At 44.2% G+C, this 18,608-nt stretch overlaps 2 protein-coding genes across 2 annotated transcripts in view; both read left to right on the top strand.

The window, feature by feature from the left end:
* Positions 1–306: 306 nt before the first annotated feature.
* LOC143302262 (putative NADH dehydrogenase) overlaps positions 307–18,608 on the top strand; it is a 20,529-nt gene continuing 2,227 nt past the window's right edge. The window contains exons 1-9 of the mRNA XM_076616854.1: positions 307–611; positions 2,834–4,003; positions 5,067–5,253; positions 6,986–7,211; positions 9,502–9,672; positions 12,509–12,668; positions 14,792–14,922; positions 16,710–16,817; positions 18,356–18,506. Of these exons, the coding sequence (XP_076472969.1) occupies positions 3,805–4,003; positions 5,067–5,253; positions 6,986–7,211; positions 9,502–9,672; positions 12,509–12,668; positions 14,792–14,922; positions 16,710–16,817; positions 18,356–18,506 (1,333 nt within the window). The 5' untranslated portion in view covers positions 307–611; positions 2,834–3,804. The remainder of the gene's footprint in view (positions 612–2,833; positions 4,004–5,066; positions 5,254–6,985; positions 7,212–9,501; positions 9,673–12,508; positions 12,669–14,791; positions 14,923–16,709; positions 16,818–18,355; positions 18,507–18,608) is intronic.
* Positions 332–2,823, top strand: LOC143302263 (tRNA-specific adenosine deaminase 2-like). Its single transcript, XM_076616855.1, is given in 3 exon segments — positions 332–412; positions 1,739–1,935; positions 1,937–2,823. Coding segments are annotated over 2 exon segments (522 nt in total). The 5' UTR covers positions 332–412; positions 1,739–1,779; the 3' UTR covers positions 2,303–2,823.

Raw genomic sequence — 18,608 nt, 5'->3', positions numbered from 1 at the left:
AGTTTACCGTGCAGCCACTTCAGAATGGCGGCCGGCTTGACCTGCTGCGATTCTTGTTGTGGGGAGTCTCAGTGCGTGTCTGGTTCAGTTCTGTTAAACAGCAAGCTATATGTTAGTATTCTTTTTCGTCCTTAGCTGTCATTAGATTTGAACCTCTTTCTATCTCCTCATCCCACCCCGCTACCCTCTGCCACCAATCCCTCCACGCCAAGCCGTTATATTTTTCTATATGTATTTCTTCTTACATACATGGAAAAGAGTTGTGGACTATGGCCTATAAAGATAAACACCGCGTGTCAACTGGAGGGGGGTGCACACGAACTTCAGCGAATAGCAAGACGGCAGCGAAGTGCATGGTTTTTTTTTCTTGCCGTATCCGTCAAAAACTACGGTCACTGCATAAAATTCTCAGGTTCGCTGTCACGTTGAAATTGCGGGGACATACAGGTTTTAAAAAAAAATCAACATATTGAAAACTTATGAGTAAACCACTAAACGTACGACAAGAGAGGGGTCACTGGTGTGTCGGACATCGGCAATGCAGGAAGGAAATCCGACCCATGGCAGGATAACAATACATATACCGTTCTACATGTTTCAAACACATCACGGTGATGAGTACAAGGATGCGTGTGTGAACTAGCTTGAATACGTTTTGAAAGAAATACCCCCCTCCCACCTTAGAGTGAAAAAAAATCCTTTGTGAAAGGAAAGGTCACTGCATTTCTTACAGATCTATCTAAAGATAGGAAGCAGTTACGGAATTGTGCTAGTATCCAGCTTCAATTCAGTCAGGAAAATATACATAGTAGGGCCAACAATGTAAGTCACCAAGTGTGTGAAAATATAATAAGAATACATATATATCTTAGCATAAGCACTAATAGGTAACCACTTTCCCAGGGTGGTGCAGACACAATTTTTGCATAATCATTTGACTTCATTTTCTTCTTAATAATCGTCGTTGTTGTCGGCGTAGTCTTGTTGTGATCATCTGTCATTAACAGGATGACACATTTTTCAGGACTTTTGTTCACCAGAGAAGTCCAATGATTAGGTTTGTTTTTGATGAAGAAGTTTAGGCTTTTGATTATTAAATTAAAAAAAAATTTTTTTAAAGATTTTTTCAAAAAAAAGTGTCGGGCTCTTAAACAGGATGTGAAATTCAGACATTTAGAAAAAAAAGTAACCATTGATCTCATCCAAACTAGACCTTATTTAAGGTTGTTGCATTGCTTCATGTATGTATTGAGGATACATTGCTATGTATGTGTGACAAGGATACATGTGTGTACTGAGGATACATTGCTACATGTGTGTAATGAGCATATATTATGATTATATATGTGTAATCAGGATGCATTACTACACGTGTGCAATGTGTAATGAGGATAGATTATGATTATATATGTGTAATCAGGATGCATTACTACACGTGTGCAATGAGGATACATTACTACACGTGTGTAATGAAGATACATTACTACATGTGTGTAATGAGGACACATTACTCCACACACTAATGAGATTTCTATATGTGTGTAATAAAGATACATTGCTGCATGTGTGTAATGATGCTTCATAATGATGCATTGCTACGTGTATGTAATGAGGGTACATTGCTACATAATGATACATTACTACGTGTATGTAATGAAGAGTCATCACAACGCGTTTAATGAGGATACATTACAGCTTGTGTATAATGAGGACACTACATGTGTGTAACAATTTTCAGTGCTATTCTTCCAGAGGCCTGCCCCCACCCTGGTAAACAAGATGGAGGATCACGAGAAATGGATGCATAAAGCGATGCAGTATGCCCAGGAAGCTCTGTGCAGGGGAGAGGTTCCAGTGGGATGCATTCTGGTTTACCAAAACCACCAGGAACTGGCGACGGGCGGGAACGTGGTGAATGAAACACGGAATGCCACAGGGCCACGCAGAAATGGTGGCCCTGCAGAGAGTGATGACGTGGTGTGACGAGCAGGGACGCGACCACGGTGACGTGTTCCGAGATGTTGTTCTCTATGTGACAGTGGAGCCATGCATTATGTGTGCAGCCGCTCTGAGGCAGGTGGGAATCCCGCTGGTGGTGTTCGGCTGCAACAACGAGCGGTTCGGAGGCTGCGGCTCCATTCTGAACATTGCGTCAGATGGGTTGACGTCACTAGGTCCCGGCTATGACATCATCAGGGGAGTCCTGGCTGAGGAGGCTGTACTGCTGTTGAAACAGTTCTACAAAGGGGAGAACCCTCATGCACCACAAGACAAGCGGAAAATCAAACCGGCGTCTTCATGAAGGTTTTACCTCTTCGATTCTGCAGTCATGTCAAAAGTCAAACTTGTCTTCATGAAGGTTTTACCTCTTCGATTCTGCAGTCATGTCAGAAGTCAAACTTGTGTCTTTGTGAAGTTTTTCCTCTTCAATTTTGCAATCGTGAAAAAATCAAACCAGTGTCTACATGATGGTTTCACCTTTTCATCTCCGCAATGTTGTGAAAAAGCGTACCTTTGCCCAAGTGGATACATTTTGTGAATTTTGTTTTTGGAATAAACTTTATTGTAAAGTGTCAGTTTTATTTTTTATATTGTGTATTTTTCTTTGCAGTCAGTGTCACACAGTGAGTTATGTTTGGTAACTGATAAATGATGAAATACATAATGCAAAATATCCTCATACAAGTTGTTTGTTATCCATCATCGTCTCTGGAAAAGTTTTCTCTGTACACATTTTAGTTCTTACACGGAGGCTTACTGTTGCTTTGCTTGCAGAGGAGTTAGTGCCAGACATAGAACGAAGTGATTCTTTCAGTCTCAGATTTTTTTGCAGGCTTGTTGGCAACAGGCGGTGTACTGCACCAAGTGCCCTTAAAGTCACCTGTTCATGACCGACTCCAATGGCAAGCAGCTTCTTGGATCATTCATTGTGTTATGTTATCAGTGACATTTGAATCAAAGCTTTTGACATAACACAGTTGAACAAAATCTTGATACATGCATATATCTGACATTGTATAACTTGCAGTCTTATACTGTACCTCATCATAGCTTTTGACATAATACAGCTGAACAAAATCTTGATACATTGTATGTATTCATATCTGACATTGTATTTTACACAACTTGCAGTCTTATACTGTACCTCAAAAATGATATCATCTTCCATGTGTGCATTGGACAGGCAATCAGGTGGCAAATCATCTTCCATTTGTGCATTGGACAGGCAATCAGGTGGCAAATCATCTTCCATTTGTGCATAGGACAGGCAATCAGGTGGCAAATCATCTTCCATTTGTGCATTGGACAGGCAATCAGGTGGCAAATCATCTTCCATTTGTGCATAAGACGGGCAATCAGGTGGCAAATCATCTTCCATTTGTGCATAAGACAGGCAATCAGGTGGCAAATCATCTTCCATTTGTGGATTGGACAGGCAATCAGGTGGCAAATCATCTTCCATTTTTGCAAAAGACAGGCAGTCAGGTGACAAAACTGACTTGTTGCTGGAAATGAAGTACTCTGTCAGTTGAGTGAGTGAAAGTGACAACTGTTCAGTGAAGAAATGAAAGGCCACCCAGAGCTTGAACTGAATGCAGGAGCCCACTGACCTATATCTACATCTATAAATAGGTTTGTGGTTTGAGCCAGTAGCAGTGACTGCTGACTGGGGGACAACAGCAAGGACACAAAGTAGTGATTGATTCCTTGAACTGCCAACAGCGGAATGTGACGTGTGCTCACTGAAAATAAAGGATACATTATACTTTCATTCAAATAACCAGCTGCTGTGACTGAGTGAGGATGGCATTTGAGGGGAGGAACCTTGTGGGGGCCGTGCGATGTCTGAAGCGATGGAATCGTCGCCACCTGTCAGTGGCAGCCGGCAGACAGAGGAGAGGTGCAGTGTGTGTCTGGGGATCAGCGCTGGGGGAAATCCCCGTTTGGTCTGTGTGCTGCAGGGGATTCTGCCAGTCCCCCTGTGTCAACACCTCACAGACAGGTGAAGTTGTGTAGTGTTTGGTTGGTGTGTTGTTTATACCAATGGTTCAGGGGTCAGAGTGGGGAGATATGGAGGGTGGTCACAAATGTCTTTGGTAACAGTTAGTTTTGCAACCTTAAAAAAGGCCAGGTTTTCTGACGGTCAACGGGAAGGGTAGTGTTTATCTGTACACTGATGTTAGATGGGAAGGGTAGTGTTTATCTGTACACTGATGTTAGATGGGAATGGTAGTGTTTATCTGTACACTGATGTTAGATGGGAATGGTAGTGTTTATCTGTACACTGATGTTAGATGGGAATGGTAGTGTTTATCTGTACACTGATGTTAGATGGGAATGGTAGTGTTTATCTGTACACTGATGTTAGATGGGAATGGTAGTGTTTATCTGTACACTGATGTTAGATGGGAAGGGTAGTGTTTATCTGTACACTGATGTTAGATGGGAATGGTAGTGTTTATCTGTACACTGATGTTGATAGACTATGCAGTCCATACATCATAGCATGCACTTAATGTGAGTGACATGCAAATTGTTTACATTTGTTCATGTGTAGACATGTGCTCGCACAGTATATATACACACACATGCATTTATAGACACATACTCACACACTTGTACACGCGCGCGCACACACACACACACTTTCTGGATCCAAGTATTCCCCAGAATAATATTTTTTTTACTATTTATGCAAACAGTAATGTATCATATTGTATGTAGCATTGCTTCAGTTAAATAACAGAATATGGGTGACTTTCATGCAGAAACACATACATCTGTACATACATAAACTTGGTAAGCATTGGCACACTGTGTAACATTTGTTGTACAACATTTTCACCCACATCACCCATCATTCAGTGCCAGACGCAGTCACCACAGACACATCAACTTGGAAAGCAGTGATACATTCTGTAACATTCGCTGTACAACGTTTTCACCCACGTCACCCATCATTCAGTGCCAGACGCAGTCACCACAGACGCATCAACTTGGAAAGCAGTGATACATTCTGTAACATTCGCTGTACAATGTTTTCACCCACGTCACCCATCCTTCAGCGCCAGACGCAGTCGCCACCAGAGAGGGGCGTGGCCGCCTGGTGATTCTGGGCACCGGGTGGGGCAGCTACAGCGTTCTGCGCTGCATTGACAAACGGCGCTACGACGTATTGGTCGTCAGTCCCCGCAACCACTTCCTTTTCACCCCCCTCCTGGCCAGCACCACCGTCGGCACGCTGGAGTTCAGGTGGGTACATGTGTCCTTAGGATTCGGGTCGGTGCATGTGTCCTTTAGGATTCAGATTGGTACATGTGTCCTTAGCATTCAGGTCAGTATGTGTGTACTTATGATTCAGGTTGGTACATTGTCCTTAGGATTCAGGTTGGTAGACATGTCCTTAGCATTTTGGTTGGTACATGTAGACGTCTTTAGGGATTGTGTTGGTACATGTGACCTTAGGATTCAGGTTGATGCATGTGTCCTTAGGATTCAGATCAGTACATGTATCCGAAGGATTCAGGTTGGTACATGTGTCTTAGGATTCAGGTTGATGCATGTGTCCTTAGGATTCAGATCGGTACATGTATCCGAAGGATTCAGGTTGGTACATGTGTCTTAGGATTCAGGTTGATGCATGTGTCCTTAGGATTCAGATCGGTACATGTATCCGAAGGATTCAGGTTGGTACATGTGTCTTAGGATTCAGGTTGGTACTATGTGTCCTTAGGATTCAGGTTGGTACATGTGTCCTTTGGATTCAAGTGAGTACATAAGTTGTCTAGATTCAGGTTGGTACATTTGTCCTTGGGAATCAGATTGGAAAATGTGTCCTAGGATTCAGGTTGGTATGTGTGTCGTATACATTCAGGTTGGTATATGTGTCCATAGGATTTAAGTTGGTACACACGTCCTGAGGATTCAGGTTGGTACACATGTAGTTTGTGAATACATGTACTTAGGATTTGGGTTGGGACACATGAAGTTAGGATTCAGGTTGGTACACATCTCCTTAGGATTCAGATTGTTCTCAGCATCAGGTTGGAAGCTGGATTGGTACGCAGGTAGTTAGGATTCAGGTTGGTACACATGTAGGATTCAGGTTGGTAATAGATGTAGTTAGGGTTTGGTTTGGTAATGTGTTGGCGGGATTCGGGTTGTTACACATGTAGTTAGGATTCTTTTTCATCTATGTTTGTTGTTGGCAGTTCCCATGACATGCCAGTTCACTTGTTTAGACAAGTTCTGCTTGTATGGCCACTTTTACCCAGCCATTGTGTCCCACAAAGAGGGGGTGAGTCCCATCAGCTGCTGTTTCCTGCCCACAGTGAGGCCACATTTGTCCAGCCATTGTGTCCCACAAAGAGAGGGGGTGAGTCCCATCAGCTGCTGTTTCCTGCCCACAGTGAGGCCACATTTGTCCAGCCATTGTGTCCCACAAAGAGAGGAGGTGAGTCCCATCAGCTGCTGTTTCCTGCCCACAGTGAGGCCACATTTGTCCAGCCATTGTGTCCCACAAAGAGAGGGGGTGAGTCCCATCACCTGCTGTTTCCTGCCCACAGTGAGGCCACATTTGTCCAGCCATTGTGTCCCACAAAGAGAGGGGGTGAGTCCCATCACCTGCTGTTTCCTGCCCACAGTGAGGCCACATTTGTCCAGCCATTGTGTCCCACAAAGAGAGGGGGTGAGTCCCATCAGCTGCTGTTTCCTGCCCACAGTGAGGCCACATTTGTGCGTCTGCCTTTGGGCTGCGGCGTTTCCATGTCTTGAGTCATTGACATCTTCATCTTTCACGGTGGACTTCCATGATAATATAATTGTTATGCTGGCGTGCGCATTTCTGCCCCCAGTATTGTGTGCTGTTGGAGAAGGTTATTCTGTGTTTCATGTTTTGCACATTTTTGTGCCTCCTCATATGTTGAACAACACCTTTTTTTTATATTTTAAAACAGACCACACTTCTTGTTTGACTGTTTTCCAGGTCCATCATTGAGCCGATACGTAACACGGGGTTCCGCGATTCCGCTCATTTCCATCTGTCATATGCCACCGACCTTGACCTTGCCAGGAAGACCTTGGAGGTGACGAGCGTTCTGCGACCTTCGCTGTCGTACAGCCTGAGTTACGACAAACTGGTGATAGGGGTGGGGGCACTCAGCAGCACCTTTGGAGTACCCGGGGTGCAGGAACATGCGTTCTTCCTGAAGGTGGGTTTTGCCAGGGTACATCCTGGGGTGGGGTGTTTGTGTGTGGGTGCGTTTGTTGGGTGTGTGTGTGTGTTGGGGGGGTGGGGGGTGCAGGCATGTGTTGTGGGTGTGGTTGTGTGTTTGTTGTGTGTGTGTGTGTGTTTGGGGGATGGGGGCGCAGGCATGTGTTGTGGGTGTGTGTTTGTTGGGGGTGTGGGAGGGGGGTGTGTGTGCAGGCATGTGTTATGTGTGTGGGTGTGTGTTTGTTGGGGATGTGGGGGAGTGGGGGGGGGGGTGGAGGCGTGTGCAGGCATATGTTGTGTGTGTGGGTGTGTGTTTGTTAGGGGTTGGGGCGGGAGGTTCTGTGCAGGCATGTGGTGTGTGTGTGGGTGTGTGTTTGTTAGGGGTTGGGGCGGGAGGTTCTGTGCAGGCATATGTTGTGTGTGTGGGTGTGTGTTTGTTGGGGTTGGGGCGGGAGGTTCTGTGCAGGCATATGTTGTGTGTGTGGGTGTGTGTTTGTTGGGGTTGGGGCGGGAGGTTCTGTGCAGGCATATGTTGTGTGTGTGGGTGTGTGTTTGTTGGGGTTGGGGCGGGAGGTTCTGTGCAGGCATATGTTGTGTGTGTGGGTGTGTTTGTTAGGGGTTGGGGCGGGAGGTTCTGTGCAGGCATATGTTGTGTGTGTGGGTGTGTGTTTGTTGGGGTTGGGGCGGGAGGTTCTGTGCAGGCATGTGGTGTGTGTGTGGGTGTGTGTTTGTTAGGGGTTGGGGGGGGGGGAGATGTGCAGGCATGTGGTGTGGGTGTGGGTGTTTTGTGTGTCAGTTTGTGTGCAGGCATGTATTTTTGTGTGTGTATGTGTGTGTGTGGGGGGGGGGGGGTTGTGTGCAAGCATGTATTTGTGTGTGTGTGTGTGTGGGTAACTAGTGTGAATATGTGCGTGTGTGTGTGTGTGCGCGCGCACAGACCTTTTACTGGTCACTTATTTCATCAAGATAGATTGATAATGGTTACATCAAATTGAATAATTTATGTGACAGATTGATAATGGTAACATTGAATTGAATAATTTATGTGACAGTTTGATAATGGTAACATTGAATTGAATGATTTATGTGACAGATTGATAATGGTAACATTGAATTGAATAATTTCTGTTTACCATTCAGGATGAATCAACTGTGGTTTTTCACTTTTTGTGACAACTGTGAAGAACAGTGACATTGATTATGATTCCATGTTCTTCTCCCCCCCTCCCCACCCCCTCACACATATTCACTGGTTTCAGATGTTTATTGCATTGCGTTACTAAGTGGGTGAGGAGACAGACAAGATAATGGAAGAAATATTTTTGCGAGTTCAGTCTTCAGTCTCTCACTCTCTCAGTAAACAAACAAAGAAACAGACACAAGGAATTTTTCCCTGAGCCAATTATAATTATTAAAACCAAGAAAAAAAATCTTTCATTCATGCTCTCTTCATCCTGAAAAAAAAAAATCTTAAGAAACACAGGAACAAATGTCTTGACTATCACAAATAACTTTCTTTGCAAAACCTGATGATCCAGTCCCAGGATCGCCTCAGTCCCAGGCCGGACAGCAGCCTACTCACAGTAGTGTCCACCCCACTCACTCGTGGGAAAATTCGGGCACCTCCTCAGTGAACATCCCAGTTCAAGGTCCCTCCACTCCGTGGCCAGTCAACATGGAGCCCTGATGTTCGGAACATTCAAGGCACACAGACCACATCACCTGAGCTCTGATGCATTCAGACTGACGTTACAGCACATACATATACGTACACACACACATGAACATGCACAGCTCACGATTCACCCACACTTACCACGTGCAAAACATTTTCACATTCATACAGGTATTCGAAATGTACAAACAAAACTTTCGTTCTTCCTCTGGCCACAGGCATTCAAAACTCACTCTGTCACACATTGTTTATATGGCTAAATAATCAATCGTGTCATGTCCACAATGACCTGTTGTATATCTGTTGTTGCTCTGATTCTATGCATCACATGTTTAAGTCAAATATTTAAAGAAAGGTTTGTTTTAACCAAAATTCAGATAGGTGTTTTCACTTTCAGATTTGACACACTAAATGTCTCTGTGGAGTCCATGGTATTTGTTTGAGAATTTCAAGCAGGTTTGTCTGTTGAAATATGAATTAAAGATGCTGACAAAAATGTTTAGAAAATTTCTTCAGGAAATTAATTGTAACCAAGAAGTTTTTTTTTCTTTTAACATATTAGAAAGTTGAATGATGCCCACAAAATTCTTTTTTCGTTTTTCTTTCTCTGTAGGAAATCAACGACGCACGCAAAATTCGGAATCGGATCTTGTCCAACTTTGAACTAGCGCTGCAGCCGGGGATCGAACCAGCGGAGATAGAGCGCCTTCTGCATGTGGTCATCGTGGGAGGGGGACCTACTGGGGTGGAGTTTGGTGCTGAGCTGTATGACTTCATTGAACAGGTACCACAGTAACGCACAGAGTGGTGTGTGTGTGTGTGTGGAGGGGGACCTACTGGGGTGGAGTTTGGTGCTGAGCTGTATGACTTCATTGAACAGGTAGCACAGTGGCGCACAGTGGTGTGTGTGTGTGTGTGGAGTGTTGTGTATGTGGGAGGTGTGTGTGTGTGGAGCGTTGTGTGTGTGTGAAGTGTTGTGTATGTGGGAGGTGTGTGTGTGTGTGTGTGGAGTGTTGTGTGTGTGTGTGTGTGTGTGGAGTGTTGTGTGTGTGGGAGGTGTGTGTGTGTGTGGGGAGCATTGTGTGTGTGTGGAGCGTTGTGTGTGTGGGGAGCATTGTGTGTGTGTGGAGAGTTGTGTGTGTGTGTGGAGCGTTGTGTGTGTGTGTGTGGAGCATTGTGTGTGTGGAGCGTTGTGTGTGTGTGTGTGTGTGTGTGTGGTGTGTTGTGTGTGTGGAGCGTTGTGTGTGTGGGAGGTGTGTGTGTGTGTGGAGGGCTTTGTGTAGGGGGAGTGCTGTGTGTGGAGTGCTGCGTGTGTTGGGAGTGTTTTGTGTGTGGGGAGTGTTGTGTGTTGGGAGTGTTGTGTGTGGAGAGTGTTGTGTGTGTGGGGGAAGCTTTGTGTGTCCGGATATTGTGTGTGGGGAGTGTTGTTGTGTGTGGGGGAAGCTTTGTGTGTCCGGATATTGTGTGTGGGGAGTGTTGTTGTGTGTGGGGGAAGCTTTGTGTGTCCGGATATTGTGTGTGGGGAGTGTTGTTGTGTGTGGGGGAAGCTTTGTGTGTCCGGATATTGTGTGTGGGGAGTGTTGTTGTGTGTGGGGGAAGCTTTGTGTGTCCGGATATTGTGTGTGGGGAGTGTTGTTGTGTGTGGGGGAAGCTTTGTGTGTCCGGATATTGTGTGTGGGGAGTGTTGTTGTGTGTGGGGGAAGCTTTGTGTGTCCGGATATTGTGTGTGGGGAGTGTTGTTGTGTGTGGGGGAAGCTTTGTGTGTCCGGATATTGTGTGTGGGGAGTGTTGTTGTGTGTGGGGGAAGCTTTGTGTGTCCGGATATTGTGTGTGGGGAGTGTTGTGTGTGTGGGGGAAGCTTTGTGTGTCCGGATATTGTGTGTGGGGAGTGTTGTTGTGTGTGGGGGAAGCTTTGTGTGTCCGGATATTGTGTGTGGGGAGTGTTGTTGTGTGTGGGGGAAGCTTTGTGTGTCCGGATATTGTGTGTGGGGAGTGTTGTTGTGTGTGGGGGAAGCTTTGTGTGTCCGGATATTGTGTGTGGGGAGTGTTGTTGTGTGTGGGGGAAGCTTTGTGTGTCCGGATATTGTGTGTGGGGAGTGTTGTGTGTGGAGAGTGTCGTGTGTGTGGGGGAAGCTTTGTGTGTCCGGATATTGTGTGTGGGGAGTGTTGTTGTGTGTGGGGGAAGCTTTGTGTGTCCGGATATTGTGTGTGGGGAGTGTTGTTGTGTGTGGGGGAAGCTTTGTGTGTCCGGATATTGTGTGTGGGGAGTGTTGTGTGTGTGGGGGAAGCTTTGTGTGTCCGGATATTGTGTGTGGGGAGTGTTGTGTGTGGAGAGTGTTGTGTGTGTGGGGGAAGCTTTGTGTGTCCGGATATTGTGTGTGGGGAGTGTTGTGTGTGGAGAGTGTCGTGTGTGTGGGGGAAGCTTTGTGTGTCCGGATATTGTGTGTGGGGAGTGTTGTTGTGTGTGGGGAGTGTTGTGTGTGGAGAGTGTTGTTGTGTGTGTGGGGAGAGAGGGTGGTGGGATAGAGGGAAAGGAGGGGGGTTAGTATGTATGAGTAGTATGTGTGTGTGTGTGTGTGTGTGTGCGTGCCATATTTTACAGAGTATTAGGTGATTTTTTTCCCCTCAATTGAAACCTATGCACCTCACAAATGAATGTGCCTGATGAATGGGTAAAGTCTGTCAAAAATAGTCGTAAATCAGAATCGCATCAAGACAGACCTCTGAATTTACGGATAGAATGAAAGTTTGTGTGTGTGTGTGTGTGTGTGTGTGTGTGTGTGTGTGTGTGTGTGTGCATACAGGTATGCATGCATGTGTGTGAGAGGAAAGAGAGAGTTTAGACGTTGGTGGGCGTTTTCTATTTTCAGCAACATTCCAGATTTAAGAGAGTGATAGAAATGGCATCCTTCAATGCAAGAAACAATAGTCTTTATGATATGATTGTGAAAGTGTTTAAACAGTTTATCTCTTTCCTTGTTTATTTGATGGAGATTATAATGATGATGAAAAAAGAATAAAAGTAGATATAATGAGAATAGGCACCAAGTTTATTTAAAGTATAAAAAAAAAGAGTAAAAGTTTGTTTTAAAGTAAAGTTAGTAATGGAAATAGAACTATTTAAAATGCACACCCACAGCATACAGAGACCAACAGATAGACAGACTGACAGACAGACACACACACACACACGCTTACACACACACACATACACACACACTCACACACATCCACACACACACACATATCCACACACACACAAACACCCATCCCCCCCCCCCCCACACACACGCACACACACACACATGCATGCACGCGCGCGCGCGCACACACACACACACAGCCCCCCTACACATACAGAACCCCCCCTGCCACACACATACACACACAACCCCCATCCCACACACATACACACACACAAACACACACAAACCACACACACACACACACACACACACACACAGAGAAAAGTGTGACAAGTGTTGTTGATTTGCATGACGTGGTTATTTTTCACACTTATTGTTAAAAAAACAAAAAAACAGACAGACAGACAGATACACACACACACACACACACACACACACAGAGAGAAAAGTGTGACAGGTGTTGATGGTGGGCAGGATGTGGCCCGGCTGTACAGACAGCAGCAGGAACAGGTGCGGGTGACGCTGGTGGAATCGAACCAGATCCTGTCCTCCTTCGACCACCGACTCCGCTCCTACGCTGAGAAGAAGATCACCCAGAGGAAACGCTTCTCTCTCAAACAGTCGTCTGTTACTGGTCAGTGCCACTTCAGAGGAAACGCTTCTCTCTCAAACAGTCGTCTGTTACTGGTCAGTGCCACTTCAGAGGAAAGTGGAGTGATGGCCTTGAGGTAATGCGTCCGCCTAGGAAGCCAGAGAATCTGAGTGCGCTGGTTCGAATCATGGCTCAGCCGCCGATTATTTTATCCCCCTCCACTAGACCTTGAGTGGTGGTCTGGACGCTAGTCATTCGGATGAGACGCTAAACCGAGATCCCGTGTGCAGCATGCACTTAGCGCACACCCACAGCATACAGAGACTGACAGACACACACACACACACACACACACACACACACACACACACACACAACCCCCCTACACATACAGAACCCCCACTCCCACACACATTCACACACAACCCCCCTCTCCCCCACCCCCCAGCAAAAAAAGCCCAGACATGGTGCAGATTGTCCACAAAACTGCCTTTCACTGAGCAGAGACAAGGACTACACCATAAAGACACATGTAAATTGTCCACAAAACTGCCTTTCACTGAGCAGAGACAAGGACTACACCATAAAGACACATGTAAATTGTCCACAAAACTGCCTTTCACTGAGCAGAGACAAGGACTACACCATAAAGACACATGTAAATTGTCCACAAAACTGCCTTTCACTGAGCAGAGACAAGGACTACACCATAAAGACACATGTAAATTGTCCACAAAACTGCCTTTCACTGAGCAGAGACAAGGACTACACCATAAAGACACATGTAAATTGTCCACAAAACTGCCTTTCACTGAGCAGAGACAAGGACTACACCATAAAGACACATGTAAATTGTCCACAAAACTGCCTTTCACTGAGCAGAGACAAGGACTACACCATAAAGACACATGTAAATTGTCCACAAAACTGCCTTTCACTGAGCAGAGACAAGGACTACACCATAATGACACATGTAAATTGTCCACAAAACTGCCTTTCACTGAGCAGAGACAATGACTACACCACAAAGACACATGTAAATTGTCCACAAAACTGCCTTTCACTGAGCAGAGACAAGGACTACACCATAAAGACAAATGTAAATTGTCCACAAAACTGCCTTTCACTGAGCAGAGACAAGGACTACACCATAAAGACACATGTAAAATGTCCACAAACTGCCTTTCACTGAGCAGAGACAAGGACTACACCATAAAGAATCATGTAAAATGTCCACAAAACTGCCTTTCACTGAGCAGAGACAAGGACTACACCATAAAGACACATGTAAATTGTCCACAAACTGCCTTTCACTGAGCAGAGACAATGACTACACCATAAAGACACATGTAAATTGTCCACAAAACTGCCTTTCACTGAGCAGAGACAAGGACTACACCATAATGACACATGTAAATTGTCCACAAAACTGCCTTTCACTGAGCAGAGACAATGACTACACCATAATGACACATGTAAATTGTCCACAAAACTGCCTTTCACTGAGCAGAGACAATGACTACACCATAAAGACACATGTAAATTGTGGAACAGAATTTTTGTCATAAGAATTTTATCTTAAAAAATAAAGAAAAGTATTTTATATCTTAAACTATATATATATATATTTTTTTTTTATAGTAAGAATTTTATTGAAGACAGCTATTGATTTTTCATATTATTATCTAAATTAATTTTATAATAAGAATTTATTGAATTTTCAAAAGTAAGAATGTTATTTTAAGGTAATTATGTTATCAGTGTATAAGCATTGAAACAATATTGTCATTTTATGATAAGTGTTACCAGTGTTTTATTACAACAAAGTTATCAGTGTTTCATGACAAGAAAGCTGTGTGTGACTGGTGTCCAGAGGTGACTCCTAGCAGTTTGATGTCAATGTTAATGAATTTCCATGACAAGAAAGTTGTGTGTGTTGGTGACTCCTACCAACGTGATGACAATATTATCAATGTTTTATGACAAGAAATCTGTGTGTGTGTGTGTGTGTGCTGCACAGAGGTGACTCCTAGCAGTTTGATGTCAACGTTAATGAATTTCCATGACAAGAAAGTTGTGTGTGTTGGTGTCTCCTACCAATGTGATGACAATATTATCAATGTTTCATGACCAGAAATGTGTGTGTGTGTGTGTGTGCTGCACAGAGGTGACGGCAAACAGTGTGAAGCTACAGGACGGGGAGACGCTACCCTGCGGCCTGGTGGTCTGGTCCACAGGACTGGCCCCCCACCACTTCACACGCCAGCTGGACGTTGAGAAAAACGCCCGAGGACAGGTGGGGGCGGGGGGAGGGGAGGGGGGGAGCCTGGAAAATATTCAGAATGCAGACATACGCTTATAAATTCTCGTCATCATCTTCTTCTTTGTTCGTGGGCTGCGCTTACCACATTTACTGGTATGCATGCAGAGTGCGCTTTTTGTATTTGTATTTGTATTTCTTTTTATCACAACAGATTTCTCTGTGTGAAATTCGGGCTGCTCTCCCCAGGGAGAGTGCGTCGCTACACTACAGTGGCACCCTTTTTTTTTTTCTTTTTTTTTTTCCTGCGTGCAGTTTTATTTGTTTTCCCTATCGAAGTGGATTTTCTTCAGAATTTTGCCAGGAACAACCCTTTTGTTGCCGTGGGTTCTTTTACGTGCACTAAATGCATGCTGCACATGGGACCTCAGTTTATCATCTCATCTGAATGACTAGCGCCCAGACCACCACTCAAGGTCAAGTGGAGGGGGAGAAAATATCAGTGGCTGAGTCGTGATTCGAACCAGCGCACTGAGATTCTCTCGCTTCCCAGGTGGACATGTTACCTCTAGGCCATCACTTTTTATGTGAATGACCATTTTTACCTTGCCATATAGGCTGACGTACACTGATAGATTCTAATCTTCTTCTTTGTTCGTGTGCTGCGATGACCACGTTTACTTGTATACATGTATGAGTCTAATGTGCACAGTTGTCAAAATGTCTTAGAACGCACACAGCAATACACACTGGGGCAATGGCCGTGCCAGACATAGGTGACGAGGAAAAGGTGTGAGTAAATGTTTGTGTGCTCATGAAGGATTGATATGGTATTGGAAAGAAAACAAAATTGTAGCAAAGAATGAAAAGCCATTTAAAAAATCCTTTTAAAAAAAAAAAAAAAGAATGTACAAGTGGGCTTTTATGTACATGACTGTTTTTAACCTCACCATTTAGGCAGCTGTTCTTTGTTTTCAGAGGTACAGCTTCTCATCGACAAACCTCACATCCCCTGCCCCCTAACCAGCCCTCTCCTATCTTCCTTTTCCTTTAGGTTCTAACCCCTTTGCTTTTGGTTTTATTGTGATATTGTTGACTTGTTTTCAGTGAGGTGTAAATCCTCTGTCAGATGGCTTTTTAAAGTGTCACTTTGTTTGAAGGAAGCATCAAGTGATGAAGGCAGATCTCTCTCTCTATATATATATACACTGCACAGCATCTGTATTGATTGATTTATTTTTTTTTTAAAGGGGGGTGGGTGGAGGGAGGGTAGCAGATGTGTGACCTTCATGTAGACCAGACGTGCTGGTCAGTCTCTGAAAGCCTGCCAAATGCTGAAATAAAACCAGTGACACCTGTGACGGATTGTGACATGACAGTAAAACAATGACAGCTGTGACAGATTGTGACATGACAGTAAAAACAGTAACACCCATGACAGATTGTGACATGACAGGTAAAAAATGACACACATGGCAGACTGTGACATGATGATAAGAACAGTGACAGCTGTGACAGATTGTGACTTTACAATAAAAGCAATGATGGCTGTGACAGAGTGTGACATGACAGTTAAAACAGTGGCAGCTCTGACCTGTTGTGATATGATGATAAAAACTATGATTCATTTGACCTGACAACGAAAACAGTGACACCTGTGAAGATCATGACATGACAGTTAAAACAATGACAGCTATGACAAATCATGTGACATGACAATAAAAACAATGACAGCTATGACATACTGTGTGACACAACAATAAAAACAATGACAAATGTAACAGATCATCACATGAAAGTGAAAACAACGATGCCTGTGACAGATCATGACGGACGGACACCTGCGGGTGAAAAGCGATGCCAGCGGCAGTGTCTTTGCCATCGGCGACTGTGCCGACATTGACGGTTACCCTCTACCCTGCACTGCACAGGTGAGTTGTCCTGTGTTCTTCTTGTCTGCATTACACACCAACAGACACAATTTTCACGACACATACTTATCGTGACCCACTAGTGCAGACTCCAGCAGGGAGTCCGATTCCTGTCATGTGCAAACTACTATCCGCCTATGTGGAGAAAACGAAAGTAGCTATGGCCGATAACCTCCGGGAAGTAGGTTACCTCCCCTCTGTATCCCTGACTAGCTTCCTCTTTTTCTGGACACACCAACAGACACCGTATTTATCTGATAAAATCTGAATCACAAAGACTGACTCGTTTGTTCAGATATTGTCATTCAGATGAATCGATAAACACATGTAGTCTGGCAAAATTCTGTGGAAAAAATCACTTTGATAGAAACTATTACACTGACAGCAAAAAAAAAAAAAAAAAGGGGCGGGGGGGTGACACTCTCACTGTAGCAATGCACTCTCTCTGGGGAGAGCAGCCCGAATTTCACACACAGAAATATCTTGTGACAGGAATAATACAATATAATACGACAGACTACAACAGAAATACAGTACAATACAATACGTTTGTTGATTCTGATATGTTGGAAACTATTATTAACTGGTAAAGAAGAATGGTAAGTTTGACGTTATAGAAACTTCAGTAACTGGAGTTACCTCGAAGCTTGTTTTATTATTTTCCTTTCTGGTGGATGTCAGGATCATGCCTTTACAATTATTTCTTCTTGTCGTGGAAAACAGGATCATGTTATTTATTCTTCCTCTAGTGGAAAACAGGTTCATGCCTTTACAATGATTTCTTCTTCTTGTGGAAAACAGGATCATGTTATTTATTCTTCCTCTTGTGGAAAACAGGCTCATGCCTTTTCATTGATTTCTTCTTTTTGTGGAAAACAGGATCATGTTATTTATTCTTCCTCTTGTGGAAAACAGGCTCATGCCTTTTCATTGATTTCTTCTTTTTGTGGAAAACAGGATTAACCTTTTCAATTCCCTCTTCTTCTCGTGGAAAACGGGATTAACCTTTTCAATTCCCTCTTCTTGTGGAAATTTGGATGAACCTTTTCAATTCCCTCTTCTTCTTGTGGAAAACAGGATGAACCTTTTCAATTCTCTCTTCTTCTTGTGGAAAACAGGATGAACCTTTTCAATTCCCTCTTGTGGAAAACAGGATGAACCTTTTCAATTCTCTCTTCTTCTTGTGGTAAACAGGATGAACCTTTTCAATTCTCTCTTTGTGGAAAACAGGATGAACCTTTTCAATTCTCTCTTTGTGGAAAACAGGATGAACCTTTTCAATTCCCTCTTCTTCTTGTGGAAAACTGGATGAACCTTTTCAATTCTCTCTTCTTCTTGTGGAAAACAGGATGAACCTTTTCAATTCCCTCTTCTTCTAGTGGAAAACAGGATGAACCTTTTCAATTCCCTCTTCTTCTTGTGGAAAACAGGATGAACCTTTTCAATTCCCTCTTCTTCTTGTGGAAAACTGGATCATACCTTTACACTGATCTTCTCTTCCCCTTGTGATGGACCGGGTTGTGCCGTTGGTTCTGCAGGTCGCGGAAAGGCAGGGTCGGTTCTTGGCGGACTTCCTGAACCAGGGTTGCAGTGGCGACACCGAACCGTTCCGGTTCAGGAACATGGGGATGCTGGCCTACATTGGTCGCTATGAGGCGCTGACCGACACACCTGTCGCCCGCTTGCAAGGTACAGCAGGGAACTGCAGGTGTTTGTTGAGAACATTTACCTGTAAAGATCATGATTTTTTTGTTTGTTTTGCTTTGTGCGTTTTGTTGCTGAGTGACGTCT

This window comes from Babylonia areolata, chromosome 29, assembly GCF_041734735.1.
Source record: "Babylonia areolata isolate BAREFJ2019XMU chromosome 29, ASM4173473v1, whole genome shotgun sequence".
In the NCBI taxonomy this organism is placed as follows: domain Eukaryota; kingdom Metazoa; phylum Mollusca; class Gastropoda; order Neogastropoda; family Buccinidae; genus Babylonia; species Babylonia areolata.
This window is presented reverse-complemented; position numbering and strand designations above follow the sequence as displayed.